This window comes from Vipera ursinii (assembly GCF_947247035.1).
Source record: "Vipera ursinii genome assembly, chromosome: 4".
Classification (NCBI taxonomy): domain Eukaryota; kingdom Metazoa; phylum Chordata; class Lepidosauria; order Squamata; family Viperidae; genus Vipera; species Vipera ursinii.
The window spans coordinates 66,349,711-66,368,142 of record NC_139514.1 but is presented as its reverse complement, the minus strand read 5'-3'; the positions used below and the strand labels follow the sequence as shown (position 1 = coordinate 66,368,142).

The 18,432-nt window shown below is 39.6% G+C and overlaps 1 protein-coding gene across 1 annotated transcript; it reads right to left on the bottom strand.

Moving 5' to 3' along the window:
- Nucleotides 1-62: 62 nt before the first annotated feature.
- On the bottom strand, nucleotides 63-17,529 carry EIF1AX (eukaryotic translation initiation factor 1A X-linked). The gene is made up of 7 exons (XM_083362287.1): nucleotides 17,318-17,529; nucleotides 14,045-14,128; nucleotides 8,866-8,969; nucleotides 7,303-7,353; nucleotides 5,490-5,571; nucleotides 5,279-5,370; nucleotides 63-2,714 (listed from the first exon to the last, which is right to left on the bottom strand). The coding sequence occupies exons 1-7, from the start codon at nucleotides 17,331-17,333 to the stop codon at nucleotides 2,709-2,711; spliced, it is 435 nt and encodes a 144-aa protein (XP_083218413.1). The 5' UTR covers nucleotides 17,334-17,529; the 3' UTR covers nucleotides 63-2,708.
- Between the last annotated feature and the right edge of the window lie 903 nt (nucleotides 17,530-18,432).

The window sequence follows — 18,432 nt, the reverse complement described above, 5'->3', positions numbered from 1 at the left end:
CTATGAGACTGGGTGTTGAAATGTCACAAAGGAACAATATATAGTGTCACCTGGTTTCAGTCAATTCTGCTGAATATAACAGAGTTACATGCCTGTTTAATTAAGCTATCATAAACAATCTTTAAGTACATATTTTTCAAATACAAATGATCAGCACACTATATTGTTACATGGTATCAGTTTTTAAGAAAACAGTTGATATTTAAGGGCAAGAATACTATTACATGAACAAAATTTATATCTTATGTACTGAGAGTTTCATAGTCATTCGGACAGAGATTCAGCAGCACCAGTTTCAGAAAACCTTTAAATTAACAAACTTATTAACATTATGCAATTTATGTTTGAAAAATATATTCTGAGAAACACTGGTAATCTAATTGCACAGTTCACTGGGAGATCTTAACAAACCATATTTTGTCATGTATCATTCATGTTGCTGTGAAGATAAAGTAAACATCCCACCTGACCCAAGATCCTTAGATGAATAGTCAGATAAGCCCAGGGCCTTTTTTCTCATAGAACGCTCAGAACGGAGTTCCGGCACCTTTTTTGGATGGAACCTTGTAGGGTAGGCAAGGCGGGTTGTATGACATGTGTGAGTTCCGGCACCTTTTTCTTTTACAAAAAAAGCACTGGATAAGCCTATCTTTAAGAAACACAGCTGTAAATGTATCTGCCTTTTTACTGCTATTCCAAAGCTAAATTCCCGTGTCTAAACCTATGTAGGTTTTAAGTATTTAGACTTGCAGTCAGAGCAAACAGAATTAAACTAATATAAATGATGCTGTTAAAAATAAATTTATATATAAATCAAACCACTCAATGCATTTTTAATTTTGGCATTAATAAAAACATTACTAGTGGTAAGATTTTCAGTATTTGTATATCTACTACTTTCTTCCATCCAAGCATTTCTGGTTTTGTTTCTTTTATTCAAGGAAATGTAAATATTTGCATTTTTATCTGTCGTAAGCTCCAAATAGATTCTCATCCCAAACTCTTTTACATTATTTAAATATCAGAAAGCTAATTGACACTATACATATACAGAGTACAATAGAGTAGACCGGCTTGGTGGATTTAAAAAAAACTTTTCCCCCCAGATTTGCAGCATGATAAAATCCATGTTAACATGTAGTATTTGATATCATCTGATAGCAAATTTGGTATGATTCAATAGCAAATGTGGCAAGCAGTGTAGGAACTTCAGTAATTGTCAAGAGCCCTCAACTTGAGAATTCAACGTTTCATGGCTAACTACAAGGTTGTATTTGTCTAGCATACAAAGCTTGTTTACCCATGATTTGTTAAATAAACTATATTTGTCTGTGTTCATACAGCAAGATAAGCAATGTTAAATTGTACAGCTCAGCATGATTTGCGAACAATCTATACAATGCAGTTGCAATCCCATGCAACAAAATGCATGTAATATTCAGAACTCAGATTTCTGAGTAACTGTCATCTCTGTTAAAAAAAACACTAAGCTTCTGAACATAATTTTCATATGTAACCTGTTGCAGTCAATATATTAGTCAGAAAACACAGAATAGAATACCAAGGACAACCAAACCCAATGTATATATGACTATTAATCTTTGCTGAAAGTTTAGGTCTTTACTTCTACTCCAACTTGAAACAATTCATTTGTCTCTTTGATGGTTCAGATTAGTTTTCAGAATGTCTTATTTACATATTCTGATAAAGAGCATACAAAATTGTTTATCAAATTGTACCTCATAATACTCAATCTAAAACTAAAATGAAATTTTTCTAAAGAACTCATTTAACTGAAACGAATCTAAGCTTGTCCTTCCACAAATAGCATCAATTCATGTTATTATAGTAAATATAGGCTTTTTCCCCCTCCTGCCATCTGTGCACATTCTCTCCCAAATCATTACAGCAATTTTCAGGAAAGGGGGAATCTGCTAAGCCAAATTCTCCCTAATCTTTCCAGTTGAAGCAATCCATGGAAACACTGTATCCAGCAATATATATATTAACAGAAATATTTAATTTCATAAGGGCGAAATATTTTTAATTGGTTATGTGGCAAGTGTATGTCTGTTAAAGTAATGAATACCTTAAAATTTGATGCCACCCAGAAAATTAATTTCATTATTATCAATACCAAATATAGACTAGCTGTTCAAACATACACATTGTTTTGAAATTTATTTTTTTCTCCACTCTGGAATATTATCTATGAAAAGGAAACAATGATTAAATCCTGTATAAAAATAATATGCAACTAAGGCTTATAAAGCAGATTCAGGGATTGAGAGTTGTTAATGAATTCTTCTTTGTTGTCTAGGAAACTACACTACACCTGCCAACGGAATACTAACCTGAATTGGTATTTAATCATAATTCTTGATAATTATAAGGTGATATTTTTTATTTCAAAAATATGTCTTAGTGACATTTATTGATGAAAACAGATTAACCAGTGTGAAATTTATAGTATGTGTATTTACATACAGATGTAAGAGTCTATTGTAGAGATAAAAATAGCCATGTTGTTTCATTTAACTTTTATGAGTCCAACTTCTGTTTTTAAAGAAATATAAATACTTAAACATTGGGTACATATTGATATGCTGTAACTACAAATGTTGTGCAGTTTCAGTCTTCTTAGGCATAAAGATTTGAAAACAAAATAATTGAGGTGGAAAGTTGGAATGTATTCCTCTCAGTTCCATTTAGATCTGCAAGTGTAAAAAAAATGTTAAAATGTTGCAATTAAAGCACAATTGCTCAGATCATAACAGAAAGGCAATACTATCTACTAACAGTCACAATAAACTTAAATCTGTTTTATTCAGAACTACTCTACTCAAACTGAAATTATTCTCATTTATTATTTTATTTACAAAATTTATATGGCTGTCCATTTTATATGAAACCTGGGTAACAGATGGTTAATAACAAAACGAAACAAAAACCTCTAATACCTCAACAAAGGACACCAAATGTAAGTAGTTAATCATAATCATAATAGTAAAGTTGGAAGGGACCTTGGAAGTCATCTAGTCCAACCCCCTGCTCAGGCAGGAAACCCTATACCATTTCAGACAAATGGCTGTCCAGTCTCTTCTTAAAAACTTCCAGCATTGGAGCATTCACAGCTTCTGGAGGCAGGTTGTTCCACTGGTTAATTGTTCTAACTGTCAGGAGGTTTCTCCTTAGTTCTAGGTTGCTTCTCTCCTTGATTACTTTCCATCCATTGCTTCTTGTCCTGCCCTCAGCTGATTTGGAGAATAGCTTGACTCCCTCTTCTTTGTGGCAACCCGAGATATTGGAACACTGCTGTCATGTCACCCCTTCTCTTCACTAAACTAGACATACCCAATTCCAGCAGCCATTTCTTATATGTTTTAGCCTCCAGGCCTCTAATCATTTTTGTTGCTCTTCTCTGTACTCTTTCCAGAGTCTCAACATCTTTTTTACATCGTGGTGACCGAAACTGGATTCAGTATTCCAAGTGTGGCCTTACTAAGGCATTGTGAAGTGGTATTAATACTTCACGTGATCTTGATTCTATCCCTCTGTTAATGCAGCATAGCACTGTGTTGGCTTTTTTGGCAGCTGCAGCACACTGCTGGCTCATATTTAAGTGATTGTCCACTAGGACTCCGAGATCCCTTTCACAGTTACTACTATTGAGCAACGTACCCCCTATACTATACCTGTACATTTGGTTTTTCTTGCCTAAATGTAGAACCTTACTTTTTTCACCATTGAATTTCATTTTGTTAGATAGCGCCCAATGTTCAACTCTGTCAAGATCCTTCTGCATCTTAAGCCTATCTTCTGGAGTGTTGGCTATTCTTGCCAGCTTGGTGTCGTCTGCAAATTTGATGAGTTCCCCATCTATCCCCTTGTCCAAATCGTTGATGAAGATGTTGAAGAGCACTGGGCCCAGAACAGAGCCCTGGGGCACCCCACTACACACTTCCATCAATGTAGATGCGGTTCCATTGAGGATCACACGCTGAGTACAGCCGGTCAGCCAGCTACGAATCCGTCTGGTGGTGATGCTGTCTAACCCACGTTTTTCTATCTTATCAAGTAGTAGTTTGTGATCTGCTTTATCAAATGCCTTACTAAAGTTGAAGTAAATTATATCCACAGCATTCCTCTGATCCACTAATTTTGTCACTTGGTCAAAGAACGCAATAAGATTTGTCTGGCATGATCTGTTTTTGACAAACCCATGTTGGCTTTTAGTAATGACTTTGTTTGCCTCTAGTTGTTCACTGATTCGACTGTTCAGGCACCATGTAATTCGACTGTGTGCAACACAAATATAATTTAACTACTTTTTATGTTCACATATTAATTCGACCTCAATCTCTGAAAAAAGTATTAACCTCTGTATGATTAGGACAGTTAAGGATTTATAAAAAGTCTCAATTCTTGTAACACTGAAGTATAATGAATCATTATAGTATTTACATGTAAGCAATTTTGCTCAATCTTTCAGAAATCCATTTACATACTAGGAACAAAACTGCTTTTTAATCATTAAATGACTGGAACTTGACAATCTAATCTCACCATGAGAAGTGCTTAGATAAGGTTTCTGGCAATCCACATAAAATCAAATTAAACTGCAAGGAAAAAAAAGTCAGCCCTAATTCTGAGCAGGAGTTACCACTGTCTTCCTTTCATGTCTACTTCATGCTAAGTAAAATATATATATATCCAAATTTGTTACTATCATAAGCAAGGATAACAGCCTATAGGTTTCATGTGGTGCAACATCTGGTGGAAAATGGCCAAATTTCAGTCATGCAACTACAGAACCTTTGAGGAGGGTGTTATGGGTAGTGACGAAGATTCGCCACTCAGAATCCTCTGGCAAAATATGAACATATGTTTAAAAAAATATCAACAGCATTCCTTTTAGTGACACAATAGCATCACCGTCAACCTTCTATGGTCCTCCAGGAGGTGAAACTGAATCTCAATTTTTCAAACACTGTCAACCTGCCCTATACTATAGGAACAAAAATTGTGGCATATTACTATAAACCTATAGTACTCTGTTTCAAGATTTCAAGAACCCCTTAATTCTGTGCTAGCAGATTACACAGGGCAGACCTTTTCCAGTGAGAAGCCTGCCTTCCAAAGCTCAGATAATTTTCACTATATCCCTGCTAGTTTCTGTTCACTAAGATATAACAAAGCTGAGGATGAAAATTATGAATACACATTCCCTTTGAACCAGACATGTTAATTTTAAGATAAAATCTTTCTGATTACTTACATCATCAATATCTTCATCATCATCTCCAATATCATCAAACTGGATTTCATCATCATCACCAGGCCCAAATGTATCAGTTTCATTAATTTTGGCTATGTACAAATGAAAACACAAACCATGAATATATTTTTGAAATTGTTTTTGAGTAAGAGGCTAAGTCTATGTGTGTCCTTTATTCACAGTGTCCTGGGCAATGATGAGAATTTCTTACCATGCTCTGGAAGTTCTCCATATGCCTTCAGACTTCTGGCTTCATCTGCATTGTATTTTAGAATGACATCAGCCTTGTTATCCTAAATAATATTATTGTTGATAAAAATGATTTCACATGAATTTTATGAAAACTTTATTATGATATTTTAAACACCTTTTTTTACCAAGCTATATCTAATGACTCAACCTTTGACACCTTAAACATTAATTTGATTTGCTCTGTACCATCTACTGACAATAGAACATTGTAGTAAATAGCTCACTAGATCTACGTATTCTTCAAAACATGTATTATTAAAGCTATTACAGAGAGACTGTGCTATTTACCAAGTTATAACTACATTACTAGGTAATGTAAAAACTAACAACCCACTCAGCTTCCCATACTACCATGTTTCTTCAAAAGTAAGACCTAGCAGCAGTAGGATCGTCAGCCAGATTTTTTTTGGGGGGGGGCGTGGCCAGCTGATGTTGGGAGGCCTATTGGGGGGACAAGATTTCTTCACTCACACCCTTACCTTTTCCCCAAGCAATTGCCACTTGGCTTTTAAGGGACCGCAGAAGGGGTGAAAAGGGGAGAAAGTAATTCTGTTCTTCCCTGGATTGATTTCAGAAGCTGCCCCGCTGCCACCTGACCAGTGCCAAGGCCAGACTACTGGGCTTGCTGCACCTGCTGGGGGCCAGTGGTGCCTGAGCTCGGCTGCTCTTCATCCAGGGCGACGGGTGGAGGTAGGAGCGGCTCCCTGCATGGGCCATACGGCTGCCACGCGACCTGCCGCTGCCCTGTCTGAGGTTGGCTCTGGCTGCAGCTCTGCTGTTGTTCTAGTGGGCCCGTGGGCCAAGCTCTTGGCGCACCCAAGTCTCCACCTATCCTTCCTGCTGGCCCTTTTGCTCCTGGGACACTTATTGGCCGTGATGGGTACCAAGTGGCTGCCCGTGCTGCTTCTGGCCTCGCAGGGGCTCTTTGCCCTCCTGGCCGCGCTGCTCTGGATTGCCCTGCTGGGTTGCTCCTGCCTGGCGTGGGGCGTTTGACCTTTGGAGCACCCCCTCGCCACTGGCCTGCCAGGGCCCTTTGCCAGTGGACGATGGTGGAACTGTGCCGCCTGCGCCTTTGGGCTGCTGAGCGTCAGCCTGCATGTCTACTCGGTGCTGCAGGCACCTGGTTATGGGCTGAACCCATAGTAAGCCCTAGTGCTTATTTCAGAGGCCAAAAGAAAGTAAGACCTGGTCTTACTTTTGGGGAAACACGGTATTTGTACTGAGATTACAATACTATGCTAAGTAACTCTGGGTCTTACTACTAATATAGCTAGGTTAGAACAACACATTTACATTCTTATGTTTAGTTTGAAGATGAATCAACACGCATAGTTTATAACATCATATAGTCTGTCATTTATATTACTGTCTTGTAACCATATCCTTATTCAACACTACCTGTTTATGACATGACTAAACCTCCCTGCAAAACTACCTATGGTCAAAGAAAGATGTCTTCTTCCTATCCTGTAACCTGTATATTGTCTGTTTTGAAAGATAATGTTACATGTTTGAGCAATTTAGGCTTAAATTATGCTTAAACATAAATTTTATAAATGTTAAATTATTTTTTTACCTTTTACCTAAGGCACTGTTCACGTTTTATAAAAGACATCCAAAGGAAGAAAAGTATCCTTACATTTTTTTTACATTCATAGAAAATAAATGTCAATGACTAAATCAGTGTTTTGAGTTCCACCTTCTGTTGACAAAAATTCAGCCAAACTGTCATCACATTGCCCTATGTAATAATAGTAACATAATATACTTACTTGGTAGTCTCTTAAACCCACCAATATGATATCTGATGTATTTATCCAAACCTAAAAATCAAAAGAAAGAACTGAAAGAAATTTTTTTTCCACACTAACATTTAAAAAAAAACATATTTCTCATTTGAAACACTTAATGAAATGTAATCTTTAAAAGACTTGTAATTGGCTGAGATAAAACAATATAATTCAAGTATTTGATCAGTTGCTGAATATGATATGATGTGTGCATAATATTGCACACTAATGTAGAGGTTAAATCACAGTTGAGTCTACCTGCACATCTTCACATTTAGTTATGCACTCTGGAGCAGAAAAACCATACGGGGGAAAAAGTAACAAGATGCCCTGTTCAACCTTCAACATTCTGATTGTAGAAATTTTAAAACTTTTACAAGTTTGGATAATGTACAACTGCACCTATTCCATTAACCTTATACCATTGAGGCTTTGAGTTATAAAGTAACGTTTGCAATGCTAATACAGAATGGATCCAAAATGCTGCATGCTTACAGTTAGTGGGGAGAATATCTGCAATGAGTCATTAGCAATGGGATAAGTTAAGTAACAGAGAAGTAGAGTAACAGTTCATAGAGAAGGAAGAAAGATTTCCAGAAACTGTTTAATTTAGTCTTATTTAAGAACTGTTTTCAGTGCTCAAAACAGTATGCAATGTAGAAAACAGTAAGGAACAAGAAAATGTGTAAGGGAAATTTGAGTGAAATTCAGTGAAATTCTTGAAATATGAAGTATTTACCACCAGAACCACAATCAGCTGGAAATGAAAATGGTGAAAAGTAGCAAACAAAATATACAGAACAGGTGTGTGTGCAAAACAGGGAAAAAATTGCTTCAAATCTAAGAAAAAATAATTATTTCATGGGTTCTATCAAACGATTTAAGTCATCCAAGATTTGGCAGAACCAAATGTGCTTTCATTGTTTCAGGTTTTAGATAAAACAAATCCAAGCAGGTAGTTAAAGCAGGAATGAGGCACATCATGTCCTCCCCTTTAGCTTCAAGCACAGCACATCCAACTGGTCTGTTCAGCCTTTTTCCTTCAGCTGCAGATTCAGTTCCTTGGCTTTCTTCTACCTCCCACTTAACTACTTCCACCTAGATGAAAACAGCCCAATTTTGTTCTGTGCATGGATTAAAAAATAAAAATCTGAGAAAGACATTCTAGTTCAAGGCATGGAAGATCCAAATTCAGGGTTCCGTGCATTGAACAATTACAAGACATATTACACGTTTGTAGTGTAGAACCTCCAGCGGCATCAGAAATTAGAACAGAAAAGAAGATACAGCAAGAATAAAAGATGTATAAAAAAGAAAACCAAAAATAGTAATAGTAAAATCAGCAAATGCAGCAGTCAAAACACAGGATAATAAAATGCTTTTTTGAGTTATCTGTAAAGGAAGTATTGTGTTACGAAAGGCACAGGTCACTCCACCAAATCAAGACCTTGGAACCAGTAGCAGGATATATACGTAATATACTGCCACATTAGTTAATATACCAACGTATTTGAGGTTGCCCATATATCAAACGCATTAACATACCTTTTTTCTTAACTTTCCTCTGATATGACACAGCCTTTTTACACCATCGAAACATAATGCCTCCAATCTGCCATTTCCCAACATCTTGATAACTTGGGCATATTCTGGAACACGATTATAGGAATTTGATAATTTTATAATTATGTAACAAATTTATAGCTATTATACCAGAGAGAAACAGTCTCAAGATTTTAATATATGACAGTTGATTTTAAAAACCTCGTATCACAAAGTAGCTATAGCTATTTGAATTTCTTCATCCACCAATTGACTCACGGTTCACATATTGAAAAAGCAAAGTTTGTGTGTAGATTTTTCAGATCTGGGGTGTGAGGGTCTTAAAACAAAATGCATCATGTTGATGCAGGGCTTAGTGATGGAGCTGTGCCAACCATCCTCACGCTGGTGGGAGTGGCGGCGGCAGGGGAAGGCGGGATCTGGCATGCGCCTACACTTTCCTGCTGCTGCCCCACATCGTCCCGCCTGCACCTCCAGGCCGTGCATGCGGGATAATGTGGGATGGCAGCGGGGAGGGGTGGGCATGCGGCACAGCTCACTTTCCCCTGCTACTACCTCCACCAGCGCAGGTATGGGCAGCACAGCTTCGCTTCCAGATCTGCTGCCAACCAGGCTTGCCGATGCAGGGATCACTGTTGCCGTCTCCTGCTTCCCTGTATGGTTGGCCAGTCAAGGGGCTTGGAGCAGCAGCAGGAGCAGGAGCAGCTGCCCCCGTCAGAGCCACTGTGTAGACAGGGCCAGCACCAGGTGAGGGCTCCTTTCCAGCCATCCCAGGGCCGTCTCCACCCATGGCGATGGGGCTGCCATGATGCAGGACAGTCAGCCACCATGTAGACAGGTGAGGGCTCCTTTCCGGCCATCCTAGGGCCGTCTCCACCCATGCCGATGGGGCTGCCATGATGCAGGACAGCCAGCAGGCTGTGGCTGCTGACAGATACCACTGGCCCCCATGCGCTCACTGGCCTCTTGTGTGTGTGGGCCGATGGTGTCAGGCAGCAGCTGTTCCAGCCCCTGCCTCGCCTTGCTTTGCGGCTATCGGCACACCCGCCCTGCCTCACCCCGCAGGACAAGCATCCGGCCCACCCGCCAGAGATCCCCTAGATCTCCCCCAACCCTGCCCACCCCCCACAGGCGTCCCTCCCCACAAGCATCATTGAGGTGGCCACACCCATCACTGCCACGCCCACCCAGTCGGCCATGACCACTGCAGCCATGCCCACCTGGCACCCGGCGATAAATAAATGGGTTTTGGATTGCAGTTTGGGCACTCAGTCTCTAAAAGGTTCACCATCACTATCCTAGACTTTTCTAGAGATATCGGACAGGAGCTGTCACTGAGAAGAGTATCTGCCTTCGTGCCTAAGCTTCTTGTTCAGGTAGAGACAGAATAAAACAGTGTTCGAGAATGTGAGATATTTATAGCAAAGTTGTACAGCCTGTGGGAAGGTAATTGGCTTGCTTCCTTTCTATTGAGGATATATCAAAGTTCAGAATATTTGGAAAGTAGGTTACGATTCCTCCATACTTCACTGTAACGTAGCTCACTGGCACTTGGAATTTCATATGGCGGACATGGCATTCTGAGTAAGTAAAAGTAAACTCCAGCCCTGTGAAATTACTTGAATCCATCAACACTGAAACAGTAATCATAAGGCAGACCTGACAACTGAGTTACTGAGATGTAAACATGGAAAGGAAAGTGTACTGAAAAACACTGGAGACATTTTGGTCACTTCTCAGCTCAAGTACTCCACTGGTTTGTAGCCTTCCATTTCCTCTCTTGTCTATGTTTTCTTTCTTCTAAATAGTGACATACAAACTATTCTGGGTGACAACAATAGACAAAGACTTTCTCTTCTGTGGAGTGCCTTTTCTTCCTTAGTTAAAAACAAAAATGTCCTACTCAGCTCCCTTTCTCTCCTGCTAAAGATTTTGGCACTGCTCTACTTAGGAGTTGATTGGATGCCCATTTGTCCTTCCAAAAATAATATGTGAAAGCTCCATCACTAAGCCCTGCATCAACATGTTTTGCATGAGAGCTTGGAGAGTAATGGTTTTTCTATTTAAGTCCTAACAGAGAATTAATTCTATAAAGAATAGTTAATTCTTCCAATATCTCAATCTGATCCATGATCATGACTTATTTTGTGTCTCTCAAGAGTTACATGTCTAATCTAAAGATCAGGAATTCATGCAGTCCATGATATATAGCTTCAAGAAGGCTATCAGAGAAGTATTCCAGCAGAAGGCTAACTCTCTGGGTATCCTTAATTTTCCAGTCCTGATTCACTAGTGTCAAGATTTTGTAACGGTGCAGCTCCCATCATTGTCTTTTCCAAGCAAGTTGCCACTCCTCTTGCTTTATCATTTTGTTTTTATGTGGTCCCATTGCAATTCTAAATGCTGGGATTCTTGTCTCCAATTCCAGGGGAGAATCTTCTGTAGTGGAATTAGGAACAGGAATACATGAACAGAAGAGCAAGTACAGGTGAAACTCGAAAAATTAGAATATCGTGCAAAAGTTCATTTATTTCAGTAATGCAACTTAAAAGGGGAAACTAATATATGAGATAGACTCATTACATGGAAAGCAAGATAGTTCAAGCCGTGATTTGTCATAATTGTGATGATTATGGCTTACAGCTCATGAAAACCCCAAATCCACAATCTCAGAAAATTAGAATATTACATGCAATCAATAAAACAAAGAGTGTACATAGAACAATATCGGACCTCTGAAAAGTATAAGCATGCATATGTACTCAGTACTTGGTTTGGACCCCTTTTGCAGCAATTACTGCCTCAATGCGGCGTGGCATGGAAGCTAACAGCCTGTGGCACTGCTGAGGTGTTATGGAAGACCAGGATGCTTCAATAGCGGCCTTCAGCTCTTCTGCATTGTTCGGTCTCATGTCTCTCATCTTTCTCTTGGCAATGCCCCATAGATTCTCTATGGGGTTCAGGTCAGGCGAGTTTGCTGGCCAATCAAGCACAGTAATCCCACGATCACTGAACCAGGTTTTGGTGCTTTGGGCAGTGTGGGCAGGTGCCAGGTCCTGCTGGAAAATGAAGTCAGCATCCCCATAAAGCTCATCTGCGGAAGGAAGCATGAAGTGCTCCAAAATCTCCTGGTAGACGGCTGTGTTGACCCCGGACTTAATGAAGCACAGTGGACCGACACCAGCAGATGACATGGCTCCCCAAATCAACACAGACTGTGGAAACTTCACACTGGACTTCAAGCATCTTGCAGTGTGTGCCTCTCCATTCTTCCTCCAGACTCTGGGTCCTTGGTTTCCAAATGAGATGCAAAAGTTGCTCTCATCAGAAAAGAGGACTTTGGACCACTGAGCAACAGACCAAGTCTGTTTTTCTTTAGCCCAGGTAAGACACTTCTGACGTTGTTTGTTGTTTGTTCAGGAGCGGCTTGACAAGAGGAATATGACATTTGAAGCCCATGTCCAGGATCTGTCTGTGTGTGGTGGCTCTTGATGCACTGACTCCAGCCTCAGTCCACTCCTTGTGAAAGTCCCCAACACTTTTGAATGGCCTTTTCCTGACAATCCTCTCCAGGCTGCAGTCATCCCTGCTGCTTGTGCACCTTTTTCTTCCACACTTTTCCCTTCCACATAACTTTCTATTAATGTGCTTTGATACAGCACTTTGGGAACATCCAACTTCTTTTGCAATTACCTTTTGAGGCTTTCCCTCCTTATGGAGGGTGTCAGTGATGGTTTTCTGCACAACTGTCAGGTCAGCAGTCTTCCCCATGATTGTGATTCCTACTGAACCAGACTGAGAGACCATTTAAAGGCTCAGGAACCCTTTGCAGGTGTTATGGCTTAATTAGCTGATTAGAGTGGGACACTTTGAGCCTAGAATATTGCACCTTTTCACAATATTCTAATTTTCTGAGATTGTGGATTTGGGGTTTTCATGAAATGTAAGCCATAATCATCACAATTATGACAAATCACGGCTTGAACTATCTTGCTTTGCATGTAATGTGTCTATTTCATATATTAGTTTCCCCTTTTAAGTTGCATTACTGAAATAAATGAACTTTTGCACGATATTCTAATTTTTCGAGTTTCACCTGTACATGTTATTTCTCTCCTGGAACTGGGACTCAGTCCTTTGGGTTTTCTCAGCTTGCTCATCTTCCAGGAAAAATGTCCAGATAAGCCCTGCTGAGCTGGAATGCTTCAATGTATCAAAAGCCTTGGCAGCAACAGTTCAGCAGCAAATACTGTAAAAGAGTACTATTTGCTACTGCCATTGTAAAAACAAAAGAAACTACCTTTCTCCCATTCACAAAGGAGTATTCATTCTCTCTCTCTCTCTCTCTCTCTCTCTCTCTCTCTCTCTCTCTCTCTCTCTCTCTCTCTCTCTCTCTCTCTCACACACACACACACACACACACAAACAGGCAAATCATCCCAATGATTAGAAGACTGCAAATTCTCATCCCTTCAATTAAAAATAAAATTTATCATGCTAAACTAATGTAAGACATTTTACCCTAGAATTAAATCTCTTCTACATTTTTCAAATCAATATGTTTTTGAAAAAAACAACACATATTAGTAACAGGCCACAGAACCTCTATATTATTTGATACGAGCACATTAATTTACATATTTTAGGTTCTTTTTTTTCATTCTATGGCTTCCTGTGAGTCAAAAAAATTTTTAAATTAATATTATGGCATCCAGTGTAATACAGAATTATTAATTGATTTACATGTGATACTACTTAAAATACAAAAAAGATTTTAAGCTAGTCTGAAATAATTTACCTTATTTCAGCATAGGGTTTTAAAAGAATACGTCAACACTAAATAACTGAATGACTCCAGTAATGAGTGTGCAAAGAAACTAAGATATTTTTTTTTACTATAGACACACGGATACCTACCAAATGCAGTACAGCACTTTCCCAAAAACTTTCTTCCACTGCATTTTTCATTACATAGATTCTGATCTACTCTCTGCATGTTCTACCAATTTGTCAACAAAAAATGTTCTTTTCGTTAGTACATCCCTTGGGTGAGGCCCATATTTTTCATATACCAATACAATCTTCTGCAAGAACACCACAAATAAGCCTTCCTCCTACTGAACCGCTTAATGTTAGAAAATGAAAAAAGAATACATCTTACCTTGTCCATCCTCTTTAAAAACTAATTCTCTTTTTTCAGATTCATTCTCATTCTTACCTCGTCGTCTGTTTTTACCTCCCTTTCCTAAATTGCAAAAAAATAATAATGAAAAAGTAACAGTTTAAGGCAGGGTTCCCCAAACCCGGTCCACTGGGAACCAGGCTGTGCAAGTGGCGGGTGAGCACATGAAGTTCTATTTGCGCATGCGTGGGATTAGCTTGCATGCATGAAACCATCCCCACTGCCACCCACCGCCACTGGTCCATGGAGCTGGAAAGGTTGGCTGGTTTAAGGCAAAATCTGAAACTTTCCAATAACACTATTGTTGATAAACCAGAGCTACATTAGACCCTTTCCAAAAAGTGTGAATTATGATACATTAGATTTCCATCTAATATCAAATACAATGGATATAGAAAGACCACACACCTCTGTTAAAATGCCAAGTTTTTGAGATGTAAAAAAATTAGACCAATCACTTAAGAATTCTTTCCACCTTTCATACAACCTATCAACTGTACAATTCAATTGAAAAACAATTTGTGGAAAAAATGAAAAACTAGAATATGAGGCTTCAGAATTGTCCACAGGCTCGTATAACTAGGCATGTGATTCTGTTCAGAATTAACCAATCACATTCAAACTTACAGTAAATAGTAGTCAGCAAACCCCTGCCCTCAATTAAAGTGACTCTGATCATGCTCATATAAAGTTCAGCTGTGCTAGAAGGATTTTTCTGACATATACTCAGTTGCCTCTTACACTAAAGGCCATAGTCTACAAACATCAAGATAATTTCATTGTTGGAAGGTAACAGTCAGGAGAAAGGTACAAAATTTTCCCAAGGCTTTGGATATACCACTGGAACACAGTGAAAACAGTCATCAAAAAATGGAGAAAATATGGAACAAGAGTGACATTACTAAGAATTGTATGTCCCTCCAAAACTGATGAAAAAACAATAAAAGTGATCCAAGAGGCTGCCAAGAGGCCTACAGCAACATTAAAGGAGCTGCAGGAATTTCTGACTGTATTGGTTGTGTACTACATGTGACTACAATCTCCTGTACTCTTCATACATCTGGGCTGTGGAGTACAAGATGGAGTACAAGATGGCAAGATGGAAGCCTTTTGCAAAAACCTAAATAAAGTCTGACAAAACCATGTGGGAAAATATGCCTGGTTTGATGAGACGAAGGTTGAAATTTTTGGCCATGATTCCAAAAAGTATGTTTGGCACAAAAACAACACTGCATCACCAAAAGCACATCATACCCAGAGTGAAGCATGGTTATGGTAGCATTATGCTTTGGGACTGCTTGTCTTCAGCTGGAACTGGGGCTTTAATCAAGGTGGAGAGAATTATGAACAGTTCCAAATATCAGTCTATTTTGGCACAAAACCTTCTGCTAAAATGCTGAAGATGAAGAGAAATTTCACCTTTCAACACAATGATCCAAAGTTTACCTCCAAATTAACAAAATAATGACTTTACCAGAAGAAGATCAAAGTTTTGGAATGGCCCAGCCAGAGCCCAGACCTGAATCCAATTGAAAATCTGTGGAATGACCTGAAAAGGGCTGTGCACAAGAGGGGTCCTCAAAATCTCACAGATCTGGAGCACTTTTGCAAGGAAGAGTGGACAAAGATTCCTAAGCAGGATGTGCCATGCTGATAGGCTTCTATCCCAAAAGATTGAACGCTGTCCTAAAATTAAAAGGTGCTTCAACAAAGTATTAATTTTAGCATGTGCGTCTTTATGCAACCACATCACTGTAAGTTTATTTTCTCTCCTTTAAAAGATTTGTTTTTCAACTGAATTGTACAGCTTATGTGCTAAAGGCGGAAAGAATTCTAAAGTGATTACCCTGGTGTGATATTTTTTTTTACATCTCAAAAACCTGGCATTTTAACAGGGGTGTTGTAGACTTTCTATATCCACTCTATATAGCTGAATTAAAGTAATAGCAATAAAAATACCAAAGATGCTTAAACTTACAATTAACAATGGCAACTACTACAAGAAACAAAAGTTTAGATACTTACATGCAAATATGAAACCACTCTGAAAAAACTGTAGGTCAGATTTGCCTAGCCTGGTGATACTGGAAACAGGAATACCTAGACCATAGGCCCAGAATATCTGGAGATCATGGAAGGACAACTTCCAAGACATTTTAGATCAGTAAAAACTAACTTTAATCTATTACTAGGAAAGCTATGTACAACCTTGAATTTAGTAAACAATATTTTATCTAGTCCCGCCTTAGCCATGAAAGCCAGCTCGGTGACCTTGGACCAGGCACTCTCTCTCAGCCCAATTCTTCTCACATGGTTATTGGGGGGGGATGTTTTAAAGGTGGGATATAAATAATTTTTGGTTCAGATATTTGCAAATCCTGGTATATTTTTCTACTTTGCTGTGGAGATGAAAGCAAGCAAGCCAGGGTGCTTTCTAAATATTTTGTATGCATATATGTATATTTGTGTGCATGCCTGTGTATACACACACACACATGGTATACAGGTGTACACATATGCAGTTAAGAACAGCTTCAATTCTGAATGTGTTAATGAACCACCAGTTTAGATTTCACAGTAGTGAAATACTCATTTTCAATATTAAAATGATAAAACCATATTTAGTGTTACATCAATGTGGCATCTTTTTAAACATCACAGGGAAGCGTACCCTGGTAGTAAACAGTAGGAACAGTCTTTAAACAGTTCTGAAAGGTATTCTTGTACCCCTCTATTGACAAAAATGAGAGGCCAAAAAAGAAATCCAGATATCAATTATCTAAAACTCAAGGCCAACCTATGATTCATAGAATTCATCCAACAGCCTCTCATTTCTGTTAAATGTATAATATCCGGTCAAAACCATTAAGAATCAACCTGTAACCATAGCCTTAGCAGTAAGCTCCACTTTATTAAAGGGAGATTACTCTTCTCTGAGAGTTACGTAGCAGCACGTAACTGGAAGGCGGTCTAGAAAAGGTCTGCAAGCAGGCTTATTTCCCGGTCAACTATCTTAGGAAAAGGCTTCGGCCAGAAACGAGGGAGAAAGCACGGGGCGAAACACGTGGAGAACCGAAGTCCTCGTACAAAATTAAAGCCTTGGGGTCCAAGAAAGCACCGAAAGAGCCAGGCCGACCGGCGTCTTCTCCTCGGGGGGGATTCATCTACAGACAACGGCGTGGGGGAGAGAGAGAGAGGAGTCGCGTGGAAGCCAAATTTTTTTTCCCGGGGGGGGGGTCAGAAAGGCCTCACCTTTATTCTTCGGCATGTTGGCGGCTACCAATCAGCGGACACAGCCTTGAGGAGCCCGAACGAAAAGGAAAGAGCCCTTTTTCACACTGCTGGCTCAGGCAAAGAGCAAAAGGAGAAACTGACAGCGTGACGTCGCGCAATAGTAGGTAAAAGTCGATGCGGCCTCGGCCAAAGCCCTCCGAGAGGAAAGGCGGAAGAAAATCTCGGCCCCAGAATGCGCTTCGCGCTCTCTCAACTTCCTCCGGGAGCTCGCGAGCCTTTCTAGCGCCCTCCTCCGGTGGGAGGAATCAGTGCTGGGGAAGGCGGTCCTATGAGCTGGTAGTTCCCGGTGAGGTGTGACGTTTTCACTACACGATTTGGAGATCCATTCCGTTCCATTAATTGAGGAACGTGTATATTACTGCCTATTTACTTGGCATCATAGTAGTTTATCCATAAGCTTCACAAATTGCCGTAAGCCTCCTTCCAAACAGTGGTGCCTGATTCATTGCTGCAATTCTACTAACTCATAACCATCATCAGCCCACCAGAAATCCCGTGGCTAGACTGCAAACATTCAAAGAAGTTTCGAGTTTCCGTATTTCTGCCTTTGCTGCTTCACAACCTGGATATGTTAGCCCAGGGGTAGGCAACCTCGGCTCTTTTATGACTCATGCACTTCAACTCCCAGAATGCTGACTCAGGAATTCTGGGAGTTGAAGTGCATGAGTCATAAAAGAGCCGAGGTTGCCTACCCCTGTGTTAGCCTGATTACCCCCCTCCCCGCTTTCTCTAAAGTAAGGTATGGTAGAGAAATGCACTTCTTTGGTGTTCCACATAGGTATATGTTTATGTTTATTGGACTTATATACCGCCCTTCCCGGAGGACTCAGGGCGGTTCACAAGGAATTTAAAATAACAATACAAATTACAAAAGTTAAGAACAATTAAAATAATTAAATTTAGTCCTTGAATAAAATAAAACCCCTGTTAAACTCCAATTAAAACCCAATTAAAATAAAATTAAAATTCTCAGTCCTGGCCAGAAAGCTCAAAGAGCCAGGTCTTCAGGTCCCAGTGGAATGAATGAAGGTCAGGGGCAGTCCTGAGCTCTATGGGCAGCTGGTTCCAAAGGG